General features: G+C 42.8%; 1 protein-coding gene across 1 annotated transcript in view; it reads left to right on the top strand.

The window, feature by feature from the left end:
* The window catches only part of NEB (nebulin), a 247,820-nt gene that overhangs the window by 143,038 nt on the left and 78,181 nt on the right, over positions 1-26,601 (top strand). The window contains exons 72-93 of the mRNA XM_004703932.2: positions 183-386; positions 884-988; positions 2,541-2,648; positions 3,960-4,271; positions 10,920-11,123; positions 11,476-11,580; positions 15,624-15,728; positions 15,828-16,139; positions 16,720-16,824; positions 17,325-17,423; positions 17,609-17,710; positions 17,837-17,944; positions 18,443-18,754; positions 20,362-20,466; positions 20,559-20,663; positions 21,055-21,159; positions 22,056-22,163; positions 22,633-22,746; positions 23,464-23,661; positions 23,945-24,049; positions 24,713-24,817; positions 25,391-25,495. Coding sequence (XP_004703989.1) covers positions 183-386; positions 884-988; positions 2,541-2,648; positions 3,960-4,271; positions 10,920-11,123; positions 11,476-11,580; positions 15,624-15,728; positions 15,828-16,139; positions 16,720-16,824; positions 17,325-17,423; positions 17,609-17,710; positions 17,837-17,944; positions 18,443-18,754; positions 20,362-20,466; positions 20,559-20,663; positions 21,055-21,159; positions 22,056-22,163; positions 22,633-22,746; positions 23,464-23,661; positions 23,945-24,049; positions 24,713-24,817; positions 25,391-25,495 — 3,231 coding nt within the window. The remainder of the gene's footprint in view (positions 1-182; positions 387-883; positions 989-2,540; positions 2,649-3,959; positions 4,272-10,919; positions 11,124-11,475; positions 11,581-15,623; positions 15,729-15,827; positions 16,140-16,719; positions 16,825-17,324; positions 17,424-17,608; positions 17,711-17,836; positions 17,945-18,442; positions 18,755-20,361; positions 20,467-20,558; positions 20,664-21,054; positions 21,160-22,055; positions 22,164-22,632; positions 22,747-23,463; positions 23,662-23,944; positions 24,050-24,712; positions 24,818-25,390; positions 25,496-26,601) is intronic.

Here is a 26,601-nt window from a genome sequence, read left to right on the forward strand (position 1 = left end):
GAATAGTGGTGATTTTACAAATAATTTCTGTTAGAAAATTGAACACCCCCAAGCCAGGTCAAAGTCTCGGGCCTTATTTGTGGAACCACCAGCCAGCCCCTCAAACCCATATATTGTATTTCCCAATGCAAAGATGGCGTGTCTAACATTTCAAACAAATGCTGTGTCCCACTTCTTGGTAGAATGTGTATAAAGCAGACCTGGAGTGGCTGCGCGGCATCGGCTGGATGCCAGAAGGCTCCGTGGAAATGACCAGAGTGAAGGGCGCTCAGGACCTTGTGAATGAAAAACTCTACAGAACGCGACCAGAAGCCTTGACATTTACTTGCATTGTTGACACCCCGGATGTTGTCCTGGCAAAAGCCAATTCTCTGCAAATGAGTGGGGTAAGGACCCTCTTGCTACCCAGCTTTCCTTTGGCTGGGGTCTGTTTTCAGGTGGTGCCTCCAAGCATAGCAAGGATGCCGCCTGTTCCCCAGAAGAAGCTATAGTGACAGCAGCAACTCTTAATCTCTCCAGTAGCTTAGCGAAGGCCTGTGAAAGGCTGAAATCTAACGAGTCTCAACATGCCTTTCCCCTAACACACGCACGCACACGCACACGCGCACACGCACACGCACTTTGAAACACTAAAATGAAAAATATTGCTCCGTCCCAACTCGGGGAAAACAAATATCTATTTAACGCCTCTTATTAGTTCCTGTTGAGCCACTTCTACTCAGGGTAGCCCCCTGGGTATTAAACACTAAAATATTTAGCATTGTGCTACCTATTAAATAGTATTGCATATATAAAAATGTTTTCCAAATTAAATAGTCCCTCAGGCCTAAGGTTTCAGATAGGTATTCTCTATGCTAAAATAATATCTTCCTTCTCTTAACAGAAGCTGTATCAGGAAGCATGGAATAAAGACAAGACCAACATCAGCATCCCTTCGGACACCCCGGTCATGCTGCAGGCCCAGATCAATGCCCTGCAAGCCAGCAATGTAAGGAGCACAGACAGGAAGTGTACTTGCCCTTCTGGGACAGTATCTATCCATTTGTGGAGTTTGTTTAAAGGACGGTTTACATACCTTAAACGTATTCATGTCTTTGGGGGTTAAATGTTTTCTTTTAGCCACCATTGCCAATGTAATATGGACAGAAATTTCCCCTTTTAACTTTAATTTAGATCTAAAACTGGGTGCCTAGACTGCAGGAGGTGAGATACTTCAATGCTATTAGCCACCTTTTAAGGCCACCTTTTATCCTGGAAGTTATTGTCTTACTGTATATACTCGAGTATAAGCCAAGTTTTTTCAGCACTTATTTTTTCCCCTTTTAAAAATCATTTTATGGGGCTCATACAACTCTTATCACAATCCATATATACATCCATTGTGCCAAGCTCATTTGTACATTTGTTTTCAGCACATTTTTTTATGCTCAAAAAGCCCCCCAGTTTTTTGTGTAGTAAAATTAGGTGCCTCAGCTTATACTCGAGTGCATATGGTATATCTCAGCTTCATTATATTTTAATTGGGAATAATTAAATCACCATTTAAGTGCCTGTTACTCTAGAAAGGGTAAGACATAGCAGTCTTTCTTGTCCTTTAGACCTTTTGATTGATCCAAGACCTTCTTATGTGACACCTCAAGACAAGAAGAATCACCCAAAGCCATGTTTTAATTCCATCCAAAGAGCAAAACAGCTATTCTTTCCACATGGCATCCCATTAGCAGAGATCTCTGAGTAGTCAGTGCCAAAAAAATGGTTTTTTAAAATCTTATCAATAGTATCGTAATGAAAGGTTCTCTAGCTTTCCTGGACAGAGTAGGAGAAAAATGTAGAACAAAAAGTGAGATTCCAAAAGAAAAAGTGAAATTCCCCCAAAAGGCCTGACTTTTTAGTCTGACAAGAGACAGGAGGATTCCTGGAGAGTGAGACACTCAGACGCCTTCTGACGTGAAATGGGAGCCATTCCTGGACACCACCTCTCAGGCAAACCATATAATACACGGGGGTAACACTGAGCGGAGGAATGTGTTCCTTAGAACAATCACTCACACAAAATCGAAAGGACAGCATTTGCCCAAAAGCAAAGATGAAGAGATGGGTAAAAAAAAAAATTGGGTGCAAAGAAATCGGATCCAGGCTGGGAATGGGGAGAGTGCTGACCCATGGTGGGGATCACGGAGCACTGTCTAGACAAACTCGCCAATGGGAATCTAGTTTGCTCGGCCCACTTTCAGCTAAAGCACCAGCTCGTGGCACACCCACGTGCCCCCACTTCACAGCTGATTCGGAGTTTCCCTCTACGATGCGGTGGTGCAGTTTTGGATGCCTCCCCTCCTCATACATTAAATAGGGCTAGACGTTCAACTCTATACTGTCAATCCGAACCACCCCCGACCAACCAAACAACAACCGCTGAAAAATAAATGTTTTCCCTCACGCTGGCTTCATTGACAGAAACGTTTTCATTTATGTTGTGAATACTCCAAGCATATGCCGTCATTTTAAATGCTTGGCAACAAACCTGTCCCTCTCTCCAATAGAAACTCTACCAAAAGGCCTGGGATGAGGCCAAGCAGAAAGGCTACGATATCAGAGCGGATGCCATTGAAATCACGCACGCGAAAGCCTCGAGAGAGATCGCCAGCGAGGTACAGTGGATTCCTTCTGGTTCCTTCCTTTGTTCTCATCCATGAAACAAATATGGAGAGCCATCTTTGTCAACTTTGTCTTGTCCTGAAACCCTGCCCTCCGATTTCTTTGAGTGGCTCTGTAAACACGAGGGTAATGTAGGTGACATATCCGTGCAAATAGTTTCCAGGTTCTTTCAAAGTATACATAAAATATCATGGAGGGCCTATTTGAAATTTGGGGGCAACATTTAGGACATTTTTAAAATGTCATTTGGTCCCCCGCAAATGTTTCTAACATATTTCATAGACATAAGAATAGTTTCATGAGAAACCTAAGATTTAACTTGGGTTTTGTGTGCAGCATACTACATTGGGATGTATGCATGTATGTACACTGGGATTCTGAGTAACCTTTTAAAGCTCAGTTAGCACTGGCTTAACAATTTGGGGGAGGGGGGGAGTAACAATTTTTTAAGCTAGCTGACAAAGCTCCCAGCTCCAAATCTTTTAGCTGCCTTTGACCCCTCCCTCTGCGCCCTTCTCTCTTTCTCTTTTAGTGAATCTCAGGTAACCCATTATTTGCTTCTCCATTTCTATCGCTAGAAACCATAACTAGTCCATAGCACCTGCCTTATTTTTATTTCTCCTCAGTCTTTCCTCTCTCCCTCCCGCCTTCCTTCTTTCCTTGTTGAGGTACCAATTGACCCCTTCTGGAAACAACAAAGAGCCCACCTCCTCTAGCTCTGGGGCACTCAGGAGATGGAAACTCTCATCCACTGGCCTTTGGTTGGCATCCTCCCACCCCTGTAACATGGACCCTCCTTGTCTCATCTCTAAAGCCACAAGTCTGATTTCTCCCTCCCCTGCGGTACCTTTGGTTCTCATGGGAGGTTGGCTGACCTAACATTTCACCACTTCCCTGCTAGGCAGCCTTCGATACAATACTTGCTTTCACTGTGCCTTGTTATCTCCGATCAAAATATGTACTAATAATAGTTACCACCCCATGGAAGGACACAGGATTATAACTACCTCTAGTCAACCCTGTTGGCCCCCAAATCTCAGCAATCCCACATGGATCAGCCTGAAACAGCTGAAGCACTCGTAACAGCATCTGGTACATAGGGGTTGCTCAATAAATGTCAGTTCTTACTTTTTCAGTCACACTGTTGCCCTCCTGATTTGATTCATACCCTGAAATACGATTGCCAGTGTTAAGTTAATTTGCCATAAGCCTAACGAAATGTTCTGAAAACATTTAAAGATACGTTCTCTTAATAAATTATTTTCATGTGTCTTTCTATTTTTTCCCCCACCCCACAACTTCAGTACAAATACAAAGAAGGTTACCGGAAGCAACTGGGCCACCACGTGGGTTTCCGTAGTCTACAAGATGATCCCAAGTTGGTGTGGTCAATACATGCTGCCAAGATTCAGAGTGACAGAGAATATAAGAAAGCTTATGAGAAGTCGAAAGGAATTCACAATACACCATTGGACATGATGTCCATTGTTCAGGCCAAGAAGTGCCAGGTCCTGGTTAGCGACATTGATTATCGCAATTACCTTCACCAGTGGACATGCCTGCCAGATCAGAATGATGTGATCCAGGCGAAGAAAGCCTATGAACTGCAGAGCGATGTACGTATGTTGTCACCAGGCTCAGGGGAGACCTGTCTGGGTGTCATTCCCTCTGTATTTCCCACGGGCCCAGTGCAAACAGACAGTGATGAGTCCAGGGCAGAAATGCTCTCCAGGGTTTCTGAGCTCCTGATGTGCCTTCAGAAGTGCCTGGAGGGGGGGGGGGGGGGGGGGGGGGGGGGTTCACACCACCAATCTTTGGGCTAGAAGTCACTTAACCATTTGCACCACCCAGGGAGTCCTGGTTGGTAGATTTAATTGAAGCTAACATAGTCCATACAATTCAAGATAGTAAAATTTAAGAAAACAACAACCAGCTTCTCTTGTGAAGGAATCCATCTCATGGTAGCAGGCCCTGATTCATCAAGCTAAAACTGAATCTATTTAGTTCTGTAGAAAATATCCAGCCCCAGGTGTGCAGCTCTATGAAGTTTGCATAACCAGTTATCGTAATTGCAGAAACCGATGTCAGCATAAGGAAAGGTTGGTTTTCAAAGTCTATCGGACACAGACAGGGAAAGATGCTTTTTCCTCATATATGCATCTACAACCCCTTTCCTCCTCAGATTCGTAAAGATGCTATTCCTTGTGGTACTTAAAAGATTGACTGCAAGTGTGCAAAGAAGCTCACCCGAGCATAGAAACAACATTGTGTGCTGTTTGTGAGCCCTGCTGAAGGGTGTGACCACCTCTCAGGGATGTGTATCAGAGACGTTACTCCCAATGATAACATTTAATATTAATTCTTGCATTTCACACGATGGGCCACCCAGCTGATAAGGCAGAGGAAGTGTGCAGTTCATTAGCCTCACCCCCTGTGTGTTCTCCTTCGCACAGAATGTGTACAAAGCAGACCTGGAATGGATGAAGGGTGTCGGATGGTTGCCAGAGGGCTCTGTGGAAGTGATGAGAGTGAAGAATGCCCAGAATCTCATAAATGAAAGGTTGTATCGTATAGGACCCGAGGCCTTCAAATTCACCAGCATTGCAGATCCCCCTGAAGTCATCCGGGCAAAGATCAATGCTGTACAGATCAGTGAGGTGAGCTGGGAGGATGACAGGCTCACAAGTTGAAGTTCCCATCAAGAGGAATTCTAATGTAAACTTTAAGCTGCTAATCCCACCCAGCCTGGCACCAGTGTGTAGCCAGATACACCTTCATATCATCTATAATCTAATATCCCCACATTCCATGGACTTTGATAACTCTTTGGTCAACACAAGGGAAGGTTGGCCATCTTCATGTTCCGTGGACCCCGATACACACTTTGATCATATTATGAAAACCTGGCTATAATACTGTCCTACCAGTTCATATCACAGTCACATTTCCGTATCTCTGTTGCTATGAAATCATGAGAAGTACAAGGCAGACCCCAGATTGGACAAATTGGCAATCAGTTGGGGGTAAGAATACCAAGTGCTGATTAGCAATGTGGATCATCAATTCCTTGTAATACTGAATTAACCTGCCAGATGATTAAATGTAGATCAATGGGAAAACTTTTTTTTAGAATCTATATATTATCACACATCACTATATCCTTGTTGAGGGCACAACTGACGCCTTTGAAATCGAGACAAGATGTGATCTATATTTACACCTGAGGACATCCCCCCCCCCCCCCAAATTTTAAAGTTTCCCTTTGATTTTATTCCGTGTGGTAATTGAATTATTTGCTAATGAGCCCTGCCTCTGTTTTTCTTTTTAACTTAACCAGCCATTGTACCGCGATGCGTGGGACAAAGAAAAGGCTAATGTCAATGTGCCGGCTGACACCCCAGTGATGCTGCAGTCCAAGCTCAACGCATTACAGATCAGCAACGTGAGACACTATGCCTGCTTTGACTCTGCGACATGCCGTTTATCTAAACGAGCCTTCTATGGAGATATTCCTTAGGGAGTTTAGTACAAAGCATTTCCCTGCCATCCATTTCTAACCATGCAGCTTTGTTAAGTTACTGTGTGTGCTCATCTAGATGTGCATTTATAATCCAAAAATGTGCGTCTCTGTCTTTGTTGGAAGGAAAATCACCATAATTTTGCCAAAAACACCACACAAAGATGCATCGACCTAAGTGTAGCAATACGAGAGGGTCTCAAAACATTCATAGAAAAACTATTTTCCTTTCATTCCATTTCTTATGAGCGTTTGAAGCCCCTTTGTACTTAGCCCTCCTTTATTACTGGGCCATCCTTGCTTTTTCCTTTCAAAAGCTGAACAATGAATGTGTCCCACCCCACCCCACCCCCACCTGGCGGTTCACATGATTTATATCCACCTTTTAAAAACTAGAGTGAGAGACTTACTCACCATCATCAAAATTTTACAGGAATAAAGCTTAGCCTATTTTATTAAGAGTTGGTGAGATTGATTTTCAGTGTTACTGTTAATGTCCCTCTTTGAGCACTTCAATAATGCTCACTGTGTAGCTCCCTCTTCAGACTGACTTTGGCATTGCAATCTCTATTTACAGAAACGCTATCAGCAAGCTTGGGAAGACATCAAGATGACAGGGTATGACTTCCGAGCCGATGCCATTGGATTCAAGCAGGCCAGGGCATCAAGGGATATTGCCAGTGATGTAAGAGCTCCGCACGGCCCAGTCTTAACAAAACTAACTGGTAGACAAAGAGAGGTTGATAATGCATTCATTTCTAATTCAATCCCTAAGGTAGTTTAAATAAAATTCAGGTCATTGCAATGAGGGTGCTGTTTTAAAACCCCCAATCCAAGGAAAAACATCATAGAACAATTTGAGGATCCCCCTCCCGCTGGGCTTGGTTCTGCTCTATTTAAGTACAGACTTTGATTTTGTGCCCAATATTTGGCAGTACCAGTTAATTTGCAAGCAATGACGGAGATCTAATGGGTACAGAGAATTCTGTTTTTCCCCAAAGTGGGACCTGCATACTACTGGTGGTTCCTGTTATAGTTTTATATAGTACAAGGTTAACGTTTTGTTGTTGCTTTTTCTTTTTTTAAACGTGAAAGTGTTTTCTTTAACGTACACTAGAAAAATACTGGCGTTTTTCCATGTAGATAGTATTACAAATGTATAATGAAATTTTAAATTTACCCAAGCCAAAGAATCAAGCTGATTCAAAGTAAATGATGAGGAAGACGTGTTAGTTGTTGATGATAAGACAGGCATGGGTGTCAAGGAATTGCTAAGGTTTGGACAACACTAGACAGGGCTTTATTGGGAGGATAATCCAAAAGCCAGAGCTCTTGCCTTAATGGTTATCACCATGTTTTTGTGGAAATAGATTTAAGAGACAAGTCAATGTGTCAGAGAGTGTGAAACTTACTATATAGATTTAAAAACAAACTGTCCAAAGAAAAGATAATCAAAAGGAGATGGAATTATTCTGAGCAGGGTCTCTAGAAAAAAGCGAGTCTGGGAAAAAACCACTCATTTTTCTTCCTTTCACGTCTCCTAGTACCTTTACAAAACTACTTATGAGAAACAAAAAGGCCATTATATTGGATGTCCCAGCGCCAAGGAAGATCCCAAGCTGGTCTGGGCAGCCAAGGTGTTGAAAATGCAGAATGACAGGCTGTACAAAAAGGTCTACAATGACCACAAAGCCAAAATCTGCATCCCCGTGGACACAGTGGCCATCAATGCTGCCAAAGAAGGCCAGGCCTTAGCAAGCAATGTGGACTATCGCCAGTACCTCCACCAGTGGTCCTGCTTCCCGGACCAGAACGATGTGATTCAAGCCAGGAAAGCCTACGACCTGCAGAGTGATGTAAGTGAGCGACTGTGTGGGGAGAGCCCAGTGAGGCCTACGGTGGAGACCTGTCCCCCAGGAAGGAAGTTTCCCATAGCTCTGCTGGGCGATTGGTTCCTCCCACCCTTGGAAAACTCACACTCTCCTACACAAACATGTCACTCTAGTATTTTAGCACTTTAATTAGTTGCCTACCTTCCTTCTGAGTTTATGCTGAAAATTTCCATTTCATTTTTTAAAATGCTGCTTAGAGGACTTTTCTGTAGATGTGTGACAGTGTTTGCATTTCTATGGCCCTTCAATTAGGTAGGGGAGGGCTGTCTTCCTCTAACGGATTTCACGCAGGCATGCTCCAAAATGCACTCCAAACTCATTCCCTGCCGTGGAGTCGGTGCCGACTCATAGCGACCCTGCAGAGCCGAGGAGAACTGCCCCTGATGTGTTCCCAAGACGAGCTCTTTAGGGAGTAGAAAGCCCGGTCCTTCTCTAAAGGGGTTGCTGGTGTTTCAAACTACTTACCTTGCAGTTAGCAGCCCAACACACAACCACTATGCCACCAGGGCTCTGAAAATGCACCAGTTTCCTTTATGAAGTCTCCACAACATGCCACTTATTAATTTCCCTAAGACTCTTAGGTTAATTCACAATCTCTTCCCACAGTTTCTTATTTCTTGTATAAAGTGGATATCGTCCTTTCAAGATCTGAACTTGGTGCTCTTAAGGTTAAGGGATACTTTCTTACAATGTATACGTTTTTTCCCAGCAGTCTTATTGGCATATAATTCACACATCATATAATTCAAGAGTTCGCGCGCATGAAGAAGAGTTGTAAAATCATCACCAAAATCGTTTTCAAATATTTTCTTCATTACTTTTACTCCTCATTAGCTCCCCACTTCCCTTCAACCTTCCCTGTCACACCCCCAAGTAACCATTAATCCAGTTATTGTTTCTATAGATTTACCTTTCTTGGTTTCATATAAAGAAAAACATTTTTAAATAAACAACTAAAGCAATAACAAACTAAAAGAGATAAAAACCTCGATTGAATAGAAAGTAGCAAACATTAAAAATTAGAACAAATTTAAAATTTAAATGGGATCATAAGGGAGGTCAGAGTGCTAAATTTTACCTGAAACAATCCACTTTCCAATACGTTCTGCACGATAGCAAGGCTATTCACATGGTCAGAGGGATTCATCACGGGCTTAATCCATGTGTATTTCCCCTTCCTTTTTAAAAAACTGAAACAGGTTTAAAATGGATCTAAAGCTGAGGTCGCTGCTGAAGTGATTTTAAAGAGATACATTTAGGGGTGTGTGTGTGTGAGTGTGTGTGAGTGTGTGTGTGTGTGTTGTGTGTGTGCGTGTTGTGTGTTTCACGACGCTAGGCAGGCTCTCCCCCTTGTTGGTTAGGGGACTGGAGTAGAAGAATACAAGCCCCGGGAGCAGTGGCCTCAGCAAGTTTGTGGACAGGAAAGAATGCCATCACTTGAATTGTCAAGTGGTGGATTTAAGCCAGTTTCTAGAGAAATACAGTCTCTTCGTTAATCTGAAACCTTTTTGTAATAAGGCACATACATCAATCAGGATCTGAAAGGGTCATAACGGGAAAGCATCCGTCATCTTCTAGAATGCCTTCTTTGAGAACCCACCCATCATACCTCAATCGCTAAAATTCATCACATTGTTCTTTTTCATGCAGGGATTTCCCAACAGTTTCACTGTTCTTACTGTGCCTTTTAAAATGTTCATTTCTCAGCCAAACAATGGCTTTTTAACAAAATCCTTGCTGCTGTCAGGTGCCATGCAGTAGATTTTGACTCATGGTGACTTCCAGACGACAGAAGAGAACCCTCCCCTAAATTCCCTGGGCTATCAGCTTTACAGTGGCAAATGGCCGAGTCCTTTCTCCAGCAGAGCTGTTGGTTAGGCTTGAAGTGCCAACTTTCCAATTCGCAGCTCAGCACGTAACTGTGGCGTCAGCCGTCCTCCTTTTTAAAATAAAATAACTGGTATTTGGCACACCAGAAACAAAACAACACCTCACTGCCATCGAGTCGATTCCAAGCAGTGTTATTTTCCTATGTCCGAGGAAGCAGGTTTAGATAACCAATAAAACGCAAATCTGGTTCAAAGGAAGGTGGTGTTTGGGGAAAAGAAAACCCAGTTGAAGAAGCAATTGCATTCTTAATTATCCTCTTAAAAATCCATTAATGATGCTGATCAAGCGCATGCAATCCAGATCTTAGGGAGCTCACACTAATAGCAAAGAAATAGAGGTTCGTTTGAGACTGTGATGCTGGGGCGATTCTTGGGACTCCGAAGAGAGAGGCAAAGGACACTTCTCTGAGGGAAGCCGACAGAAGGGACTGACTGCACGAGTAGGACCCTGGACACGGCGCATGTAGAATGACCAGTGGAAACAGCTGTTCCCCGCAAACCACTAAGTGGCCTTTGAAGGGTTGGTGTGGACACAACACACAGGTCAAAGGAAGAATGAGTGAGAAAAGACTGGAGAAAGAGACTAGGATTGGTATTACATTGTCCACCACCTGGTCCATGCTAAAGGTTTTGATCTTTACTCTCAGCTCAAGGGAAAAGCAAGAAATAGGGACCATGTTGCAACATCAGATTTGAAATTTGAAAAGATAACTCGGACTGCTGTGTGTTGCACTCGGTGATATAACTTAAAAGTCCATCATGGCTAGTACGATGATTTATCTATTAGTCAACAATCTTGCATGATCCCTCAACACAAAGAACCCTTTTTTGCTTTATTTAAATAAAGTAGTTTCCAACATAGAGCCCGCTAGTGAATGTGGGTTGTATTTCTTGGGGAAGAGCTGTTTGTATTATTGTTTGTGGGCGATCAAAACTGCTCATGTACAACTTTGTTTTCTTTCCCAGGCCATCTACAAAGCTGACTTGGAGTGGTTGCGTGGCATTGGCTGGCTGCCAGAAGGGTCTCCTGAAGTATTGAGAGTCAAAAATGCCCAGGAGATCCTACGAGACAGTGTCTATCGGACACCCGTGGTGAAACTGAAGTACACAAGTATCGTTGACACTCCTGAAGTTGTCCTCGCTAAATCAAACGCTGAAAATATTAGTATTGTATGTCATCTTTTTCCCCTACGTTAAAATTTAATTAGTACTATAAATGATAAATCGTTAGCCTGGTAATCTACTTCATTGAAAATAATAATACTGATGATAACAAAGATTGTAATACCTGAGGATGACAGGGTTGTTTTATTAATGCTTATCAATTCTAAACAAAAGCTCAGAGTACTATTGAAAGGTATTAGAGATTTTCTATCATATTTGAAGAATTTTGTGAAAAGAATCCAGCAGCCATTGCCTTAACATGAAAATATTTTGAATGAGAAAAGTTGAAATTTCTGTACTGGAACTGGCAAAATTGCAAATTTCCAAGTAATCTTGTTGTTATTGGTTCTTTCCACAGCCAAAATACAGAGAAGTTTGGGACAAGGATAAAACATCCATCCACATAATGCCAGATACTCCAGAAATTAATCTGGCAAGAGCAAATGCTCTTAACGTGAGCAATGTAAGTATACCCATGGACTCCTGTTTTCTTTGAAAAATCTTCCAGTTGAAGCCACAGGACAACATGGAACTCTTCAGAGCCTGTGCTGGAGATGGGGAAGGTTCCTTGCCCTCAGCCCTTGTCCAGGAATGAAGAGGGAGCAAACTCCTGACTCGGACTAGGGCAGAGCCAGTTCTGATGAGCCCAGGACCACATCACCGAAGGGAGAGGGGAATGAGGACAAAGGGAATGAAGAGGAGTGAGGAGACACACACACAAGAAAGGGGCAGCAAGGATAGAATACAAAAACTCAAAATAATTTTGAGAATTATTTTGCAAAAATCTATGCACATTAAGTTAAAAACCTGAGGAATTATAAACCGCTAAAATTGACGCCATAAAAAAGTGGAAAACGAAACTTTGAGAAGGTTATTAAAGGAGTTTTCCTTCCCTCTCAATGTTAGGGTCACCCAACTAATTTCACAGGATAATTCTTTCAGAATGTCAAAGAATATATGACATGCCTCAAAGCATAAAGGAGGAGAGTCAAAAAAAAATTTTTAAGAGAGTCGTAAAACTCCCAAAATTTGTCAAAGATACTCCCACAAATGAAAACTGTAAATCCAATAGTAAAGAGGAAAATCTTAATACTATATTGACACATACGTTGAAATCATGATAGGAGCAAATGCCAGGAGGGCTCCATATTCAGAACCAAGGAAGATAATGGGGAAGAGAATCACCATGTGCTCCTGGTCTTAGATTTGAAAAGGCACGTGGACAAGTCAATAGCTTTCTTCCTTGTTTTTTCCGAAATGTGAACTTAGCAAGTTAGTATATTTCATTTAGCTATTAAATCTTAGTCAACCAATATATTTGTTGACACTGATTTGAAAGTAACCTCACATTAAAGGCCAGCTTTATTTTCAGTAAGCTTTTTGTTGAAATCAAGTATAAAGCAATGGTGCTCTCTGGCATTTTACTATCATGTCACAAATGTTGGAAGCAACTACCTGACAGAATAAGATGAATATTGGAAGAGAAAAAAAGTTTTCATTATTTGCAAAAGAAATAATAAGAGACTTCAACCATCCATATTTCCATAAGCTTTTTGAGGCCCCTTGGGTGAAAGATGGGCCTTTCTCCTCCCAAGTAGAGTTACAGTCTCTGAAACCCACAGGGGCAGTTCTACCCTGTCCTATGGGGTCGCCGTGAGTCAGAATTGACTCAATGGCAGTGAGTTTGGTTTTTGTTTTTGTATATATCTGGAAAAGGCAAGGGAATCACTTGAAAAGGTATTGGGTTCAATAAGAGCATTCACTAACGTAGCTAACTACAAAATTAAAATTCAACCAAGAGACCACTTTCATGGATCTCAGATTTCTTGTGTGCAAAATAAGCATGACGTTGGAAGAAAAGTACTGCCTTAGTGCAGTCCCCTGTGGTTAAAAACATGGAGTCCTTGCAGAAGAGCAATAAGTCTTTGTGAGTGAAGGACACGGCCAACCAAAGATGGGTTGCCAAAGTGCTCCATTGACTCTGTTGTAATGAGTCACTTTGGGGCAATTTTTTCCCTGATAGTTGGGAAGAAAATGAAATTTGAGGCATGGGAGTATGTTTGTTTTCACACCACAAGCAATTATGGAGCAGTGCATTACTGTTGCCAGGAGACCAGATTAAGGGGCATTCAGTTCTTAGCTGCTGCATAGGCTTCAGTGCTGTCCACAGGCACCTCTGGCAGGAAGCTTCAGGAAAGTCTCCATGTGCTTTTTTTTTTTTTTTTCAATTTTAATGTTTTCCCCCATGTGCTTTCTTTTGCATGATAAATACCTCAGCTGGAAAGGCCAGAAGTCTACCCTTAGCATCATGATACAAGCAAATTAGTTTTACAAACGATGCCAAAAGTAAAGTGTGTTGATTTTAGGTATAAATGAGAAATGGCTTTGGAAGAATTCAAACATCACATTTGATGCTAAGCAAAATATAAAGACATTTCCTATACTCATCAAACCACCCCAAACCAAATTCACTGCCATCAGGTTGATTCTGACTCAGCAACCTTGTAGAACAGGGTAGACCTGCTACTTTTTGATTTTCTGAGACTATAAACCTGTATGAGAGTAGACAGCCTTGTCGTTCTCCTACAGAGTAGCTGATGGGGTCGAACTGATGACCTTCTGATTAGCAGCTCAATGTGCACCCCACCATAGCACCAGGCTCTGCCAGTCTGTCAGCCAGATAAAACCCACTATGCTCAATGGCTTCTATCCCTTCAAACAACATCCCTTTGCAGAATATTTGCATATGATTTTATAGATAACAAATCCATTTACAAGAAATGTAGTTGTTTCAGCTTTATACCACAAAGGTAAGATTGTATTGTTTTGCTTTTTATCAGAAGGGAAAGTGGAAATTTTAAAAGGCGAAGGAATTTACCCAAGTTCTCAACAGAAGTAGGTGGAAAGATAGGACTCAGGCAATGAATACATTTTGTGTGTGTGTGAAGAAAATAGAATATTTAAATCAAATAAACAGTGCCGCAGAGGTTATGCATTGGGCTGCTAAACCACAAGGTAGCAGTTTGAAACCATCAGCTGCCCCATGGAAGAAAGATAAGGTTTTCTACCTTCATAAAGAGTGACAATATTGGAAACCCACAGGGGCAGTTCTACCCTTTCCTACAGGGTTGCTATGAATCAGAATCCATTCAATGGCATCATTTTTGGAGTTATGTAGTAAAATAGATTTTAAAAGAGATAATAGAATGACAAGTTTTCATTAAACATTTACTAAAATTTTATTATGACAAATACTTTTTTTTGGTACAGAAACATGTAGATTCTTTAAATAGGCCCACCCAATATTCAGGCAAAAACTTGGATGGTAAACTTGTACCAAACTTGTCCATGGTTGCAAGAACAAAATTTGCCTGAGCACTCACCATTTAAATTACTCCTTTTTTCTGAGTCCTCCCACCATTGTCCACATAAGATTTGTATTTAAATATGAATATATCTCTAAAAAGTCATGTATAAGGTCTTCACTACCTTAGTTAAGTACTCTGTAAGAACAAAACAGCACGATATTGAAAAACAAACGATTTCAGCTCATTGGGGATCAGCAGAAGACCTAACATTCCAAGCCACATGTCCCCCTGTCCTACGAGAAATTCTAAGGAGCCATAGTGGGGGGACAAAGCCATACAAACATAAAAAGCTTATAATTCTGAAGATCACAAAATGGAATTGAATTGAAGAAATTGGATTGTTGAAGGGAAAAAATTCAACAATTTGGCCCAATTTGACTCATATAGACATTCAGGAAGTAGCTAACCCTTTCGTGGGATGCATGTGATCATACACGATGAGCAACCACAGCGAGATTGATTACAATAATGAAGAAATAACTCTTTGTAAAGCTCAGACCTTTGGAGTCCACACAGCAGTCCTAGTCCAAGGTCATTGTCGCTGATTGCTGTTGTGCCATTGAGTTGGTTCCGACTCACAATGATGCTGTGCACAACAACAAAACACTACTCAATCCTGTGCCACCCCCACAGGTGTTCCACGGCCTGAGCCACTGTACCAGTCCATCTCATCGAGGGCCTTCCTCGGGTTCACTGCCCTCCCCTTTACCAGCGTGATGCCCTTCTCCAAGGCCTGGTCTCTTATGATAACATGTCCAAAGTACCCGAGACGAGGTCTCACCCTCCCAGCCTCTAATGAGCATTCTGACTGTACACATACGTTTTTTCGTTTGCGGTCCATGATAGTTTCAACGTTCTTCACCAACCCCGTAATTCAAGTTCTTTTTCAGTTCTTACTCAGTATGCAACTTACACCCTCATATGAAGCCATTGAAAACATCATGGCTTGGGTCAGCTGTTCTTAGTCTTCAAAGTAGCATCTCTGCTTTTCAGCACTTGTGCAGTAGATTGACGTAATGATGCATGGACTATTTCTTCCACTTGTGCTCTTTTGTCATAACAGTTCATTCTACTTGACTTCCCTGCTTTATTGGTGAACAGGAATCTGGAATGATATCCTATTTTTTCTACTCTTCAGAAAATTTACCGAGAAGGCTGGGACGAGGTGAAGATGAGCTGTGATGTGCGACTAGACGCCATCCCTATCCAGGCAGCCAAGGCCTCCCGGGAGATCGCCAGTGACGTAAGCACGACGTTTTTCAACTTCTCGGTTTATAAACAACTGCCCTGGCTACAGCAAGAGTGCCGACTGTGACCCATCTGCTTTGTTTTTCCATCCCAGTACAAATACAAGCTGGACCACGAGAAGCAGAAAGGACACTACGTGGGCACCCTGACAGCCAGGGATGACAACAAGATCCGCTGGGCCCTCATAGCTGGCAAGATTCAGAATGAAAGAGAGTACCGGCTCCAATGGGCCAAATGGAAGTCCAAGATCCAAAGTCCTGTGGATATGCTTTCCATCTTACATTCTAAAAAATGTCAGATTCTGGTCAGTGACATCGATTACCGTAATCGCCTTCACCAGTGGACATGTCTGCCTGACCAGAACGATGTGATTCAGGCCAAGAAAGCCTATGAACTACAGAGTGATGTGAGTAGGCTGCATCTTAAGAGGAGTGCTCCTATCTTTTGCCATGACTCCTAGACAGTTTATGACATTGGAACCTGGTATGAGCATGTTGGGTCTTCTTACAGTAAAACATTTGACATTAGGTAGAACTTATAGTGTGATATCTAAATCACCAATGTCATGTGAATATTGTTCTTAGTTGTATCGGCTGAAAGAAAAACGCTGCCCAAATATTATCCTTGTCAAGTTTAGGTAGCTATCAAGATATATATCAGAAGTCAAAAGTTGATACTCTGTTTAAATTTTTAAATCAGGGAATTCCATATACAAAATCCAAATCTCCCATTTATCTAAAGTATCGGAGGGAAAAAACTCTGGACCTGCATTACCTCTTGCCATCAGAAGTTAGAACCGAGTGGGGGCTTCCCTTTAAAAATTGAAAATAATTTGCCACACTGATCTAATTAATGGACCCAAGTTACCTGCATGGCTGCTGAAGTATGTCATCCTGGAATTATGCAGTATTTAAATTGTATGTACCCATCAGACCCACGGATGCTGAGCAGGCTGCTGAATTCTTACCGTGTTCTTGTTTTCACAGGCTGTTTACAAGGCTGATTTGGAATGGTTACGTGGCATTGGGTGGATGCCAAATGATTCCGTTTCTGTCAATCTCGCAAAACACGCTGCAGATATCTTCAGTGAGGTATTCCAAGATATCACCCTGCCACTCACCACGCTTCCCAGAAGGCTGAAACAAATAGAAGCCAACATTCAGCCATCTGATACCAGCAATTACAACTGCTATACCTTAGGCCAGGCATACATCCTCCCCAAAGAATCCTGTACCAATCTCCTCTAGTAAGAGCTTTCTACGGATAATGTGTCCTGAGCAAGCAAGTTAGATAATGTTCTGTTACAACCTGTGTGGATTTCATTGGCTATTTTTGGGAAACAGATTGCCAGGCATTTCTTGGGAGCCTTAAGTGTGAAAGCTCTGCTGAAGCCTATCCACCGTGGAGATTTGAAATAACAGTGGTATGGCATCCAGCACCACAACAGCATGCAAGATGCCACTGGACAACACACCTGGCAGATGGGTGGTACTCTTCCCAGAGAAGGACCTTTAAATTTAGTGTATCTTCCGCAGCTCACCCAGGGCCAGGGACGACAACTCTGTCTAAAGTATATCTTTCTTCTTCACAGAAAAAATATCGCACAAAAATAGAATCTCTCAACTTTACCCCTGTGGATGACAGAGTGGATTATGTGACAGCAAAGCAAAGTGGCGAGATCCTGGATGATGTGAGTGCCTGGCTGTCGTTCGCAAACTGCACAACCATGTGCACAGCTGCTCTAAATGCTTACACTCAGCATGTTATTCTTGCCTGAGATACAGATTTTCATGGTGGGAATTGCTGACGCTAGCAACCACATGGTCAACATGGTATTTCCTTAACATCGACTCACGTACTCCCTATTAATTTTAGATTAAGTATCGGAAAGATTGGAATGACAACAAATACAAGTACACCCTCACAGAAACCCCGCTGCTACACACTGCCCAGGAGGCAGCCCGGATCCTGGACCAGGTATGGGCTTACCAGGAAGCCCGGTACTTTGCGTGGGGATGGATAACGGGATGAGATTTACGCAAATGGCCTCTCCTTCCGGTCTGACTTCCGGTGGTAACCTCTTGATGCCGTTCCATCTTTCAGTACCTGTACAAGGAAGGCTGGGAGAAGCAAAAGGCCACTGGTTACATCCTGCCTCCTGATGCTGTGCCGTTCGTTCATGCCCATCACTCCAGCGATGTGCAGAGTGAGGTAATTCACCCTGGTGTCCGGCTACTTTGCAGAAGTTGGACCTTGCCCATCAGCGATGTAAACTCTGCCTGAAGCCTTGCCCACTGGAATCTTCCTTTTCAGCTTGGCACACCCAGCTGAGCATGGCACTAGCGGGCAAACCTACTCCCCTTTGGGCCCTTATGCCTTAGAAGTTGGGTTTTTCTCGACTCGTCTTTTTTCTCTCTCTCTCCAAATCTACTATTTGAGTTCTTCTTCCTATATTCTCTACACCCTCCCCACCCAAAATCTCTAGGCCTACCATAAAAATATTATCAGAATTAGGAACCAAGTATCCGTTTTCCCTCATTTTTCATTGATTTTTATGTAATTTACTTCTAGAGACCTTTTTATCTTACTCGTTCTCAGGGGGAGTCACCCCCAAAGACTGGGAGCTGAGTTCCCTAGCAGCGGGTCAGAGCCCCCTTCACCGGTGCATGCTCGTCAAAGCTGACACAATGTGTGTTCTTCTCCCACCAGCTGAAATACAAAGCTGAACACGTAAAGCAAAGGGGCCACTATGTCGGCGTTCCGACCATGAGAGATGACCGTAAACTGGTTTGGTTTGAGCATGCCGGCCAGATTCAGAACGACAGGCTATACAAAGTGGACTATCACAAAACCAAATCCAAAGTCAACATACCTGCCGATATGGTGTCAGTCTTGGCTGCCAAGCAGGGGCAGAACCTTGTCAGTGACATTGATTACCGGAATTACCTGCACCAGTGGACGTGCCACCCTGACCAAAATGATGTGATTCAGGCCAGGAAGGCCTATGACCTACAGAGTGACGTAAGTGATCTTTGTTTCTTAATTATTTAGAAATCTGTGGTCTGACCTGGAAACAGACACAATGTTACAGAAGTATCAGTCTTTGAAACTTTGGGATATATACATATGTGTATTCCAGAAACCATTGAAACTGAGGATTGGGTCAACAAAAATTAGAGCAGTGATTGATTAACAACTTTGTCTATTGAATATTCTTTCCTGAATACGTTTCAAAATCAAGGTCGATTTAAAAAAAAAAATCTGCCCATTTTGCTCTCTCTGTCCCCTTAGCAACTCTTCACTCACAGGAACATGGAAAACGATCAGCTGGTTTAAAAATCAATAGCATGGGTGGGAACTGCAGGGTGATAGTTGGGGCTTGACCATACTGGACGTCCTATGATCAAGGACTTAGGAATACCCCAATTTGCTCTGCCAAACTCTTCATTCTGCAAACCTCTTCTGAAGGTATTTACCAGTATTCAAACCCAAAGGGAGACAAAGTGTTGACTAGTTGCCTGAGGCCTTCATATTCTCTCATCCAAAGCCCTGGGAAAGCTAGTCTGGAGAATGTCACTTAGCCCATCTCCCTCTGAAACCTGAATGGAGACCACTACCACCAGTAGTCTGTAGGGAACAGACACACGACACATGCCTTCCATGGTCAGGAGCACAGGGAAGCTACCCCTGCCTGGGGCTTCTCGTCACAAGCAGAAAGGAAACCAGATGCATAGACAGTGACTCTTTCCCCCGAGCTGAACTCAAGCTTCTTGCACCTCCCATGATGCTGGAGCACCGTGACTGCTTGGAACGGTTCTCAGAGTGGTATCATTTCGTCATTTGCTGTGGGCTTGACCCAGAGAAGCCAGGATCTGGGACGGGAGAAAGGCCGCATGAGGAGACACGTCCCCATTCCCAACAATTACATGGCCATTTATTTGTCTTATTTACTTTATGTAGTCTGAAAGCCTCACATATTTCCACATAGTGAAATGTTTAAGTATGTTTAAAAGCACAGCCTCTTGGGGGACACCTTTTCTTATGTCCACTGAGAACAAGGACTCCTTCCCTTAAACTCCCATAGCACGTTGGTAACCTTGCTCTCAAAGCATGGGCCACTCTCCACTTTGTAAATGCTTTATCAACACATCTGGGGAGAAAAACAAAACCAAAGTGTTGCCCCAGAGTCGATTCCAACTCGTGAAGGGCCAGCGTGTATCAGAAGGGACCCGAGTTGAAGCATGTATCAGAAGGGGTTCGAGTTGAAGAACCAGCGTGTATCAGAAGTACCCGTATTCCATGGGGTTCAATGGGTGACGGGGCAGCAGGTCGTCAGCTTTATGAAACCTTTCGATTAGTAGTCGAGCATGTTAAATCATCAGCTCTCTACTCCTAGATCTTTGTTTATATTCATCCTTCAAAGCACCTAGTACAGTGCCTGGGTCATAGTAACAAGGGCAAGGTATCGTGCATTAAGGGAACAAAATAATCCGTGTTTGAATGAACTAAACAACCGCCACTAAAGAAAACCTTTAAAAGGGTTACAAAAAACATTTTGCCCCTAATCTTTCTGTCATCTTGTGCCTGGGTCATTTACACCTGCTTCACATCTGTCTTCCCGCTCTCAGAACATCTATAAAGCCGACCTGGAATGGCTCCGAGGCATTGGCTGGATCCCCCTGGATTCTGTGGACCACTTGAGAGTTACTAGGAACCAGGAAATGGTGAATCAGGTATGCAGTCAATTCTCTTTCTTACTGGCCCTCCTTACCTGCATGCGTTCTCTGGGACGAGACCTGTCGTAATCTTCTCTGTTTCTTTGCAGATAAAATATAAAAAAGGTGCTCTTGACAACTACCCTAATTTTACAAGTGTGGTAGATCCTCCAGAGATTGTGTTGGCCAAGATTAACTCAGTCAATCAAAGTGATGTAAGTGTGCTTTGCAGATAAGGAAGTACATAAATTGGGGAGTTGCTCAATCTTGATAATTGTTTGTAAGCAATATTGGGTATATAAATTATAAGATAACGTTGGGGGGATGGGATTTCTTAAAAGCCTCTAGAGATATTATACTATGTCCATTTCTAGATAGCATCTATAGTCTTGTCCAAGTTATCCTACTATATTAAAATGAACTGGAAATTTAACCAGATAGGTGGTTACTTGTTCCTCTAAATGTAGATGAATTGCTTTTCCACCTTTGGGCTATGATTAAGTGTAAATGTAGATTAATTGTTGTGTCATTAAGGTAGATCCAATAAAAATTGTATGTGTGTAGTATTCAAAAGACCTTTTTCTTTGTTCTGTTTTCCCTCCTTAGGTAAAATATAAAGAAACTTTTAATAAAGCCAAGGGCAAGTATACGTTTTCTCCAGACACACCACATATCACCCACTCCAAGGCCATGGGGAAGCTCTATAGCATGGTGAGCTCTATTTTATGTGACAGGCATGCAGTTGAGTTCCTGGTTTCGCTCTTGTCACCATTCATATTCTCAGCTGATACTTGTCAACAGCTTAATTTGTGAGAAAAGACTTTAATTCCTGGGTTTGGGCACCCCAAAAATATTTATTTGGTCTTTTTTATTGGAAGCAGCGTATTATTCAAGGTGAGCAGTATTTATTCAGCTGGTAATGTTTGAGCCCTTCTAATGTGTCAGGCACTTTGTGAGGCTCAAAGGAGAAAAAGCTCAAGGAGCTATGCCCTCATCGTCCAGTGAGAGAAACAGACATATGTGTAAATGGATAGATAATCGTGTAACCAGTGATGAAAAAGCTCTGAATTTGAACGACTACCAACAAGCAGAAGGGAAGAAAGGCTGGTCTTTCTTAGCAGCCAGTTTACATCTATTCAACCAACAAACAGAAGCCGTGTTCTCCAAAATTTAAGCCAGCTAGTTGAAAGGATGATGTATGTGTACGTGTGTGCTGAGTTGTCTTATTTTCCTAGAATTGTAAATGTAGTTAAATCTTGTTTATTGACAAAATACCCATTTATAAACTATCAAGGGCTCATGCAGGAGGGGGCAGCGGGGAGAGAGGGGAAAAATGAGGACCTAATGTCGGGGGTTTAAATGGAGAGAAAATGTTTTGAGAAATGATGTACAAATGCGCTTTACACAATTGATGTGTGTATGGATTGGGATAACAGTTGTATGAGCCCCTAATAAAATGTTAAAAAAAAATCTTGTTTATATCGTTAAAAGCCTCAGCATCCAATTTCAATAAGCCTTTTCTTAAACATAAATAGCTTACCAACTTTTGGTGATGTCTGAAAGAAGTTCAGTGGAAACGTTGGTTGACACGGATTTCTTGGTTCTAGATACTGTACAAAGGAGCCTGGGAGGGAACCAAGGCCTACGGCTATACTTTGGATGAGCGCTATATTCCCATTGTTGGAGCCAAGCATGCGGACTACGTGAATAGTGAGGTAAATCCTTACCTCTTGAGTGATTGTTTCTACTCATGGGCTTGAGAATCTTCTTAAAAAACTAGAGGCCCTAGTTCCTTCTGCTGGTTGTACATTTTTGGTTGTGTTTGATATTCTACTTAGGCCATAGATTAGGGGGCCTAGTTTTATCCCTATTTTTTCATCCATGAACTTTTAGTTTGAGGCTTAAGACTTAGGTCTTTGGTTCATGTTGGGTTCATTTTTGTATGGTGAGACATTAACAGTTATCCAATTTGCCACCACCATTTGTTCACGAGACCTCTTTCCTTATTAATGGACTTTGACTCTTTGTCAAAGATCAGACATCCAAAGCTGTATGGATTTATCAGGATTCTTGATTCTGTTTCCTTAGCCTCTGTTTCCTTGGTCTGTCCTGGTACCAGCACTGGGCTGGGAAGGCAGGGGCTAGAGAACCCCAATAATTCTCAATGTTGTGTCTACTTCACAGCTTAAATACAAAGAGATATATGAAAAGCAGAAGGGCCACTACCTAGCTGGAAAAGAAATCAGTGAGTTCCCTGGTGTGGTTCACTGTCTGGATTTCCAAAAACTGAGGAGTGCGGTAAGCAAAAGGTTCACATTTTTTAAAAATACCTTAAGTGTACTGGAAGGACCCCTGGTAGCATAGTGTTGGGCTGCTAACCACAAGGTCAGCAGTTCAAAAGCACCAGGAGAAAGATAAGGCTTTCTACTCCCATAAAGATTTACAGTCTCAAACACCCACAGCGGCAGCTTTACTGTGTCCTGCAGGGTCACTGTGGGTCAGAATTGAGTCAATGATAGTTTGGGTGAATGTACTTGTGCGTTTGCCCTCTGATAGCAGGGATTCTGTATCGAGATGAGCTGAGAGGAGGAGGTAGTGAGCAATGAACTATGCTTGAAGATTGTCTATACCCTGACAGCTAGCCTTGGCACCCCTTGTTGGTTCTGTGCCACCTCCATTTCCTCTCCTCCCCCACTACCAAACACACAGTGAGGGCTTCATATTTTGGAAAGAAGAAAGCACGAGTTCACTATTTACACTGCATTTTAAAAGGAAAGGGGAATTAAAAAGGAAACCCAACAAAACACATTATCTCTTTTTTTAAAAAAAAAACCATAGTCTGTTCTAAAGTGCTAATGTACACTGGAAATGAGACGCTAAAAGGGATTAATCTGAATCATTTACATTTTTATTCTTTTCAATTTTTATTTACTTTTTAATAGTTTTACTGGCACTGAATCCATCCATCATAGCATTCAATTTTTCTTATTGTTTGTCTTAAAATATGACCTTTAGTTGAACTACAGGCGAGATTACGAGGACACCAAAGCAAATGTGCATATCCCCAATGACATGATGAATCACGTGCTGGCTAAAAAATGCCAGTACATCCTCAGCGACCTGGAGTATCGGCACTACTTTCACCAGTGGACCTCTCTTCCGGAAGAACCCAACGTTATACGTGCCCGAAATGCCCAGGAGATCTTGAGTGATGTACGTCCTCTCGGCAACTTGACGTGATTCCCTCGCCTTGCCCTCTCTGTTCCCATTGCCCGTATTCTTAGGAACGCGGCTTCTGTCCTGATGTAGCCACTTTGGGGTGTAAGAATCCTCTACAAGTTTTGGGATAGCTATGTTAGATACTTAATCTGTTTAACACCAGACTAAGACCCAAGCCAGAGCATTAACGGTCTTCCAGCTTTTAGGAAGCCCAGCCCAGTTTCAGTTTTCAATCCATCTGGTACTTGTCGCTTTTGCTGTTCCTTCTTTCCTACAGAACGTGTACAAAGAGGACTTGAACTGGCTGAAAGGCATCGGCTGCTACGTTTGGGATACGCCCCAGATCCTGCATGCCAAGAAATCGTATGATCTCCAGAGTCAGGTGAGCTAGTCTTCCCTTTAGAAGGACTTGTCATCCGAATCCGCATTGGACCCAGTGGGCCTAATAGCCATGCTGTCTCTTGGCTGTGTGTGGTCAGAGGAAACCAAAGGCCCTACCCAAGGAAGCCGCCCTGGGGGGCCCCCCCGCCCTGGTGCTTGGCCTTCTCCTTAGGAGCTACTCCTGTGGTTTGAGGCACTGGGTGTTTGTAGCAGAGAGGCATCTGGGAGGCATTTCATAGGGAATTACTCTCGCACGTCTCGACCGTAATGGTCCCGGTTAGCATGCTAGGAGTAGGAGGTGAAAGCATAGATAAGTTTGCGGGGAAAATAATGACTAGATGGACAATTTGAAGGCTCGGGTGTGGCTCTGATAGGACGGATATAATGGCACGTCGAATTGGAGTGGGGAAATAGGAATATAGACATGGAAACAGCAACAGAGACGTCCTAGAGATCCGGTCTTGGGCAACAGAGACTATTGTTTCAGGCAGCCATATACAGCCTGCTAGAGCAGAGGATGACAGCCTCTATTTCCTTTTTTGAAGGATTAAAGGGGAAAAAAACACCCAGGAATAAATAAAGGTGCCTAACTTAGCAATGGTTGTTGAAGTTGATGACAGACCAGGACTTTAACCATCTGGGCTGACTTTTGTTTTCTTCGCAGATACAATACACAGCAGCAGGTAAAGAAAACCTGCAAAACTACAATATGGTCACAGACACGCCACTTTATGTGACTGCTGTTCAAAGTGGCATCAATGCCAGCGAGGTGAGTTTTCCTGGCACTGCTGGGCCAGGAGCAAGCCCTTCTTGTCTGCACGCATTTTCAAACCAGGACCGGGGACCCGTCCCACCCCGAGTCGCCATCGCTGTGTAGTCCTGACTGGACCTGAGTTGTTAAAATGTGGGTGAGCCGGGGTGATCACTGGAATGGAGAAATTTGCAGGTTGAGAAACCCTGCTAGGAATGTAATTTCCCTCGTAGACAATAAGGACAGTGGTGTTGCATAGCAACCAAACTGGGCCAGCAGACTGGGGAGGTGCCGGACTCAAGGGTGGGCCCACATTGATTTGAATGTGTGTCGCTCTGCACAGGCCGGCCAGTCATGCAAGGGTCCAAGTTAGGCTCAGCTACTCCTCCCCTGAGCCTCCCATCCCAGCCCGTCCACCGGTCAGCATGCTGCCTATCCTGTTAGAGCTCCTGGATCGCCCACGTGTTAACAATTCAGGGCTTTTCCGGTGCCTCTTCCTCAGCCATGACTGAATTGGCTCGAACTAGTCTGAAACCCCATTTCAAACAACAGCAGTTGAATAACCCCTTCTTTCCCCCTTTTTGTCTGTAGGTGAAATACAAAGAAAATTATCACCAGATTAAAGATAAATACACAACCATTCTAGAAACAGTGGACCACGGCAGAATCAAGAATCTAAAGAATCTTTATAGCAGTGTAAGTTGAGTTTTGTTTTGTTTTCCCAGCTGTCCCTCCTTCAGAAATAATAAAAGAACAAAATGGATAGGCACCCTGTCCCAGAGGTTTTTCAGGACCTTCAAATTCCTGCTTTACCTAATAAATCCTCGGCATTACAGTGAAATAAACCCTAATTAGAATATTGCCCTATTTCATGCCATTGATCCAAAATCAAAGCCTGTTTCTTTTTATGGGCAGGCACTCTGGCTTCTCCCAAACTCATGCCATCAGTCAGTTCCGATTCCTAACAACCTTATCTGGGTTTCTGAGGCCATACACCTGTATGGGAGCAGGTGGCTGCATTTCTCTCACTTGAACCAGCTGGTGATTTTGAACCGCTGACCTTAGAGTCAGCCATCCGATGATTTCCCAAACAGCACCACCACGGGCTTTTACAATGGCCAACGAAAGCATTCTGTTTTCCCTTCTCAGAGTCGGTTCGTTCAACAAACATTTTTTCGAACCCTTTACTTTAGACTTGCAGAAAACTCACAAACGCAATACAGATATCCATCAATCCATTTCTCCATATTACAGTGATTGAAACCAAGGAACTACCTTTGCCAAAATACTATTCGTTAAATTACACATTCTCCTTGGGTTTCACCAATTGTTCCTAATACTGACATTCTCTTTCTGTCCCAGGAGCCAGTTCATAATCTCAAGTTGATCGCAGCTCCCATGGCTCCTCAGTCTGCTTCCTCTCCTGCATCTGTGACCATCCCTTTGCATTTTCTTTTTTTTTTTCAAACATTTTATTAGGGGCTCATACAACTCTATCACAATCCATACACACATCAATTGTGTAAAGCACATTTGTACATCATTCTCAAAACTCCTTTGCATTGTCTTACCTTTTGTGATATTGCCATTTCAAAGAATATTTACCATTTATTTTGTAGAAAGTCCTCCCCTGGGGCTTGTCAGGTGTTTTCTTATGATTAGATTTCAGTTATGTGTTTTTGTCAAGAGTAACACAGATCTATCTGATAGACCCCTCTAGGGATGTCATATCAGATGGTGTATGATGACAGTCCCTGTTGATACTAAGCCTGATTCCTTGTTCTAGTTGCTATCTGTCAAGT

Source organism: Echinops telfairi, unplaced genomic scaffold (assembly GCF_000313985.2).
Source record: "Echinops telfairi isolate 266 unplaced genomic scaffold, ASM31398v2 ScPeMD7_4;HRSCAF=17, whole genome shotgun sequence".
NCBI classification, from domain to species: domain Eukaryota; kingdom Metazoa; phylum Chordata; class Mammalia; order Afrosoricida; family Tenrecidae; genus Echinops; species Echinops telfairi.